The 7481-nt window shown below is 39.5% G+C and overlaps 1 protein-coding gene across 1 annotated transcript; it reads right to left on the bottom strand.

Annotated features, from left to right (window-relative positions):
- Positions 1-3977, bottom strand: LOC112285723 (heat stress transcription factor A-1b). The gene is made up of 4 exons (XM_024526775.3): positions 2847-3977; positions 2157-2459; positions 937-1477; positions 1-794 (listed from the first exon to the last, which is right to left on the bottom strand). The coding sequence occupies exons 1-4, from the start codon at positions 3195-3197 to the stop codon at positions 400-402; spliced, it is 1590 nt and encodes a 529-aa protein (XP_024382543.1). The 5' UTR covers positions 3198-3977; the 3' UTR covers positions 1-399.
- Positions 3978-7481: the final 3504 nt, after the last annotated feature.

Raw genomic sequence — 7481 nt, 5'->3', positions numbered from 1 at the left:
GAGTTTTAAGTATGAAATCGCACATACATTGATATCAAATTTTTGTGACAAAAATTTACGTAGAGGTACTGTAGCGTCTCAAAGCGATAGGTGAGCTACCTAAAACCAATCAGCTAAGCACGAAAAGATCACCATCAGCTAGGGCTCTGATTCGTACAAATCCAGGTATTTCAGATCCCCTAGCGATCATCCATCACCTCCCAGTATGTAATATCTTGGAGACTTAAGCATAAGTATCCACTTAAGTGCATGATTACTGACTATCTCGAATTAAGCACGATGAGATCTTAGCGATGTCCAGGGTGCAATGTCTTAGAGAAGTTTGAGCGGAAAAGGAACGCATTTATTTACCCATGCCTCATACATCATGCCCGCTCTGCATCACCGCACCTTTACTCCCTATCCAGGTGCAAGCTGCCCCATTTGAACAGAGAGCTGTTCAACACTTGGCTTCTTGCTCCACCAGTTTTTCACTTCTCCAACATCTTCTCCAGCTAAAACTTCAACTGAATCTTCCACAATCTCATCTCCATCAGTTTCTTTGTCACGAGGGTCTAAATCTAAATCATGATCTAGTTCATGATCCGCTCCTGATGGAGCTTCACTTAAGAATTGCTCCCAAAATATATCGTTTGCAGCTGAGACGGCTGGACTGCCAAGGTTAGAAATTACTTCTTCTCCCTCTGAAGGAGCTCTGCCTCCATCAGCATTAAATTCCATAGATTCTCCAGAAAGACCATCAGGCTTGATTTCTCCACTAGAGTGATTACTCCCATTGTCCATACTTAAGGCACCTGATAAAAAAATTCAAAAATATCTACAAACAATTAATACCCAATTCCATAAACAGGTAATTCATGACCTTGTAAAATGCAAATTAATCAAATCAGATGTTTCGCAGACGAGACCATTCAATGACACTGAATAAGCACATACCTTCTAATCTTGGAATTCGATTTGACAAAGGCGAGGGTATGTGCATGTCAGAAATTTCGGTTGAAGCATCCATGACAACAGGTCCAGGTAAAGAATCACCAAGCCCTGGTATATTCATTTCAGTGAGTGTCACACCTGATTGTCGGCTCGCGAGTGTACCTACGTCTGTACCGGAAGGAGCGGAGCCTAGATCCCTAAACAAAGCCTCAAGGGGACCACTGTCAAGACTAGGTGACGATGCAGCATCTGTTGAATTAAAAAATTGCATAATCATGGCCCGAGCTCCATTACTATCAGCGTTTCCGTTGGAATGAAAAGCCACTATTTGGTTATCAGCTGGGGAATCCGAGTTAGCTGAATCATCTCCACTAGAATCTTGTTTAGGAAGTCGTCGTTTTTTTCGTACAGTTGCTGCGAGTCTCTTGTTCTCAGATTGTTGCATAAGTTGAGCCAAAAAACTTGGATTCTGCATGGCTTTGGCAAGAAAAGACATCATATGTTGCTGCCGATTCTCGGTGGTTAGCAGGCGTTGGCCCATTGCCTGCACAAACGATTTGCAGTGTTTAGCAAACACTAAAACAAAAACAGGTGCTTTGATGAGTCCTAAAATATGAATATTACATCTGCATGCAACGCTACATTCATCAAAAGCCATATGGTCCTTGAAGGCTGGACTAACGAAGAGCGCTCATAGGATTCCACAAAACAAACCCAATGCTAAAACCCTGCGAAGAAAATGCAAGGAACATGAATCTTGTGGTAAGTGCACCCTTCAATTGACAAGCTAGAGCTCCAGAATAGGGTTTTTCAGTAGAGTTCCATCACAAGCAAAAATGAGACAAGACTACCAATCTGGAGATTCAGGTTCCAGTCGCGACTTTCCCAAAATTCTTAGCTATAGGACCTACAAGGGTGTTTTATACAGCTTTCACGTGCTAACGCAAATTAGTAAAACAATACCTTACAAAGATTGAGTGAAAAAATTAACCAAATGGTGACAGTACTTGATTTTAGGCAATTATCCAACAATGCAATGTTAACTGAATCCACATTCCAATGCTGAAATAGAATCTCCCGTTACTCTTCAACATCTGAGCATCCGGTGAGGCAACGGAACTTGACCTGGCCCATCTTGACACCGACTATTAAAGAACGTACTAAAAAATAAAAAAATAAATTCAAATCTGCAAAAGAAAAATTACGTGGGCAAATTCAGATACCTGCAAGTCTCGTTCTGTATTCTGCTGCTGTTGTCTCAGACGTACCAATTCCATCATCAATACGTTTTTATCCCTCTTTAGCCTTTCAATTTCTCCTTCAAGCCCAAACTTTCCAACTTCTACACAGGGTCCTACAGGGCCCTGCTCGCTTTGCTGATGCTGTTGTTGTTGTTGTTGTTGTACTGATTGCTGGGAATGTGTTGCGGGTTTGCGCCGATGGATACTTCGTAGAAGATCTCGCCTACCGCGCAGGAAGCCCTCATTAGCAAACTCCCAACGATCCGGATCGACCTTACGGAATCCCTGAAGAAGTCATATCCAAATTTAGATCATCGACATATTTCAACGAATAACGAAATAGCATTTACACAAAACACTGGAACCTTCCTGAATACATTTAAGGTGCAGAAATTTTGCACGCGAATCAAGAAGTCAGTCAACTCTACGCCTACATCTGGAGTCGACCATCAAATCCACTGTCTTCTTCTTTGGTTTCATGACTTCGAAACCATTTTATTTCCTAACAAGACACAACAAAGTCAATAAAAGCCGCAAATACATCCGCATCAAGATTGAAGTCAGTGATTAGTACTTATACCCCGTGGACACCATACCAAACAGTGTCCACCACTTATTTCTAAAAAGACCAAAACTGAAAAATAGGCTCATACATTCATGCGCGAAACTTACGTAAGTGTTAAGTTGCCGAACGAAGCTGGAAAAGTTGTTGTGCTTAAAATATTTCGGCAAAAGCTCTTGAGCGAAATCAGGAGGGTTCCATACTATAAAGCTATTGTTGCCGGCACTCCAAGAGACCACGGGATCAGTGGCGGGATCATCCACCATGTCATACGTCTTAGTAAGAAAAGGCGGGGGCGCAGTACTCTGCAAGACATCCATAGGCTGGGGCACCGACGAGTTAAGACTACCTGGAACAGCAGACGACGGTATGACGTCAGTATTTAATGCATACCGTTCCTGTCCCATACTTTCTTCCAAAGGAGGCCAATGCGGATCCGTCTTCAACACCTGCGACACCATTTCCTCTCGCCACGGATATGTCTAGCCGTTCCACACTCACATAATCCCTCCACCTCTCGCCTAATCCTTCTGTGCGAAGACGACCGAAAAAGAAAAAGAAAAAACGGTGAAACAGCGCAACAGTAAAACCACAGAGTCCCTGCAGCTGGTAGGCTACAAGGGCGCCAAACACCGATCAATTATTCCCAACGAAACGCGAAGCACGACTAAGAACTCCAAAAGAGACGTTCATCCTGCGCTCCTTCGACCTATCCTGATTCCTGTCTCATTCCAAGATCATACAGCCCCAACAATCCTGAACCTCTCCGGCTGAAAACTTCCCAACGCTCCACGAGCGAAGCCCTCAATGCTCTCACCACCTCACCCACTAGCACCGCCACCGCCACCGAGAACAATCATCCCCGTGACGATAACTACAAACCACAAACTCCATCGTCGACAGCACACCACCACTACCTAGCTATACCGACATAGGCACGCAGCGCACTCTCACATCCCGATCATCACAATGACCCCGATCATCAAACCTCCCCACGCAATCACTTGCGAGAAGAATTCCGAACAAGTGGCGAGCAATTTGGCATGATTTGGTAACAAGAGAGTAACCCTAAGAAAAGGACCAAGCGCAAACGACGCAGCGAACGAAAGCGGGCAGGAACCAGGCAGCCGGCGGTGGCCTTCAGTTCGCCGGGCCCGGGAGCATGGCGCACCCATGTATAGCGCTCGCGTTACGCGGGTTTGCTACCGGCGCCTCGTCGGTGAGACGACCCGTTAACCGCGCGCGGAACTCAGAATACAGGGAGAACGGATGAGGAACACTAAATGGAGTCCAGCGCCTGAGTCGGTGGGTAGCGAGGAGAATGACGAGCGGTATGGGGCGTTTGGTAACTGGCATTCGCCTAACGCTTTTCCGCGTCTAAGGATTTCATAGGTAGAATCGTGATTGGCTCAGAACAATCCACTCTGGCACTTGATCATGCACATCCAGTCCTCACATCTTCATTCATTTATTATTCATCCATCCTAAAGTCTGCGGCGGGGTTTTGTTCCGTGCAGGTCCGCTTTGTTACACATGTGGGAGTTCGCCCTTATAATACATGGCTTCTTGGCTTTTACTTTCTCATAAAAGTATATTTGTCGAAATACCAACAATAAACCCAGGAAAGTTTTGCATTGAATTCATCATGTTGGGAGGAAAAGCGGTAATATAAAGATAATCACATAATAGGATTTCTCTTAAAACATATATACTCTCATTACGTTGTCTTTTCTTTAATGATACTGCTGCAGTTAAGTAAACCTCTGGGTTTTTATTGATGCAAACCTGAATAACTTGATAACAATATGCAATTAAAAGTTTCCTTCCGAAGTATTAAATGTTTTATTCTTTACGAAGGACCACGAACCATATACCACTCATATCAAAGCATAACTTTCATTTTGAGCATCACAAAGTTTAGTGCAGATGCTTGCAATGATCTATAAAGTGTTGTCTAATAAAATCAAAACCCTATGTATTAGTTGTAACTCACAATTTAATAAAGAACTTCCACTACACTCCCGTGAAAGATGAATTTTACATAAATTTAACATCTTCAATATATGTAGATTAACTTGAGAGTGAGTTTGGGCTGAAGATAATAACTGTTATGTTGTTGTGTCATTAAATAGTATTGAAAATCATTGTTTTAAATTTTAAACAAGATGTATATATATATATATATATATATTCTACAATATGATGCAGATGTATAACGTCGAATTTCCTGTTTCAACAAGTTTCAAAATTGAGTGTTTTCAATTAATATATATACACAGAAAGAGAGAGAGAAATAAATAAGATCATAACACAACATTATGATGTGTTAGAAAAAATATATAAGGGCAGTTCAACATCAACTGTATTATTGGTTTAAAAAAATATTGTGTGATTATTTTAATGATAAATATAAAAGAAATTAAACAAGAGAATTATACCATGATACAAAATAATGAAAATACAATAAATTTTATTTTTTGTGGAAATAAAGATTTTTTTTATTAGGTTGAAATTATAATCATACAAGTAGAAATTAAGAGCTATTCAAATTTCAAAAAGTTAGTTAAATATAATCATGGTTAGAGTACAAACATCTTTATATATAAAGTAGTAGACCCATGTTTCGGCTTACAAGTAAGTAAGTTATTGATATATAAAAATAACTTTAATTATTATTTTAAATTTTTATGACTTTCTTTTATTTTTATATGGTTTTATAAATAAAAACATTATGCTTCAAAATAAATTTCAAATTCACCCCTATGATTAAAATTTCTTAATTATATTGAAGATCAGTTACAACCACATAGAGATTAAGCATAGTATGTTGCTAATAGTAAAAAGGCAGCAAAGAATTAAAGTAAGTTATTGTGGTGGCATCAAGGGTTTAGTTGGATGAGGTAGAAATGGATGTAATATCAAAAGGATGGAAGTTGCCTCGTTGGTGAGCAAACCACCACCTATAAGTAAAGAGTGTTGGAAGTAAGAATCATCTTTCTCTACACTTCTCTTAGACTACAATCCTTGCTGATGCTAAGTGTTTGTAGCTTTTAGACTTCTTTTCTTCAATAGGTTATGGACCCACACACATTTGCTTCAGTATTTTTTTGAAGTTCTTTGAAGTGGTTTTGTAAGTGTGGAATAAATCAAGTTGTTGTTGCTGATGTTACGCTTTGGAAGAACCTAAATTTCAGATTCAGATCTAGATCTAGATTATGGTTTGCTCTTACTTGTGGTTAAGAGCATTTTGGTGTTAGTGTCTTGTTTTTCACCTATAGACAAAGTTTGCATTGTGCTTTTGCTGAGATAGATCCTTCGTAATCTAACTTTATGATTTCATTTCCTAAAGTTGTTGATTGTGCTTAAAAGGCTTCTTATGGCATATAGAGGTGATTTGTGAGCATAAAAAAGATATTAGAGTGGCAAATCAGATTTGAGACACTTAGAGAAGTCATCAGACTTATGACAAGTTTTGGAAGTGAAGTTGAGAGAGTTTTTGAGAGTTAGAATACTAGTTTGTTAACATAGAACGATTCTGGGATTCTAAGGCAACAAAACCTTCTTGCTGATTTTTGAGAGCATTAGGACTTCTTCTTACAAATTTTTTGATATAACTCTTCCTTAAACATGGTTTCAAGTGAGAGTGAAGGATTGAGAGTTATTGAGAAGTTTAGAGGTGACAATTTCTACCATTGGAAGGTAAAAATGGAGCTTTTGTTGGCATCTTTGGATCTTTGGGATATTGTAGATAAAAGTGAAGAGGCTCCAAGCAAAGCTGTTGATATGAAGGAGAAGAAGGAGTTCAAACGTCATGAAAAGAAGGCTTTTGGATTGATTGCAATGAATGTAGATGAAGCCAACTTCTCCCACATTATCTCTTACAAAGGACCAGCAGAAGCATGGAAGACTCTTTGCAACATCTATGAGAGCAAAAACTTATCCAACATTATCTATACAAGGAGGAAGTTTTTTACTTGCAAGATTGAAGAAGGTGAAGACCTCATGGTTCATGTCAATAAGGTAAAGGCTCTTGCAAACCAACTACCAATTATTGACAAGCCTTTAGAAGAAAGTGATATTATCATGACTTTGCTAATAGGCCTTCTCGAATCCTACAACTACCTTATTGTGGCAATGGAGTCCATCAAACTAAAAGAGCTTACAATGGATTATGTGACGGCAAGACTTGTCCATGAAGTAACCAAGAAGAAAGAAAAGGAGCCCCAAAGTGAAGATTCAACACTCTATCCACGTCAAGGCTAGGGTAACTATTCAAATCAATGAGGTAATGTCAAAACTTGCTTCATTTGTGGCAAAATAGGCCATTTTGTTCAAAATTGCTACAAAGGCAAAAAGATGAAGAAGGAGAATGCAAATAGTGTGCAAGATGAGTTTGGAAGACAAGATTATGCATTCACGGCAACAAATGGGACCTCTATAGCTGCCATGTCAAGATGGATTATGGATTCAGATTGTTCCAAGCATATGACACCTTATAAGTGTTCATTTGATACTTATGAGGCTATTTCAGCATCAAATGTGGTGTTGGCAGATAGTAATACATGTGAAGCCATTGAAATTGGCTCTATTATGGTAGAGGTGGTTGTGAATGGATAAACCAATAGGATCAGACTCAAAAACGTCCTTCATGTGCCTAAGATGAAGCAAAATCTACTTTTGGTGAGTAAACTTGTAATAAAAGGTTTTAAAATTTAATTTGACAAGAATGGATGTTTTGTAAGAAT

The sequence above is a fragment of the Physcomitrium patens genome, chromosome 1, assembly GCF_059467195.1.
Source record: "Physcomitrium patens ecotype Gransden chromosome 1, ASM5946719v1, whole genome shotgun sequence".
Lineage (NCBI taxonomy): Eukaryota > Viridiplantae > Streptophyta > Bryopsida > Funariales > Funariaceae > Physcomitrium > Physcomitrium patens.
The sequence above is the reverse complement of the archived record's forward strand: the minus strand, read 5'-3'. Positions and strand labels throughout refer to the sequence as shown.

Bases quoted from the DNA above. Each gene is read 5' to 3' on its own strand.
- LOC112285723 (XM_024526775.3), bottom strand. From the start codon at position 3,197: ATGGTGTCGCAGGTGTTGAAGACGGATCCGCATTGGCCTCCTTTGGAA. The intron at 1,478-2,156 runs GTATCTGAATTT...TCGTTTGTGCAG, and splicing joins ATACAGAACGAGACTTGCAG to GCAATGGGCCAACGCCTGCT. The intron at 795-936 runs GTATGTGCTTAT...TTTTTTTATCAG, and splicing joins TCGAATTCCAAGATTAGAAG to GTGCCTTAAGTATGGACAAT.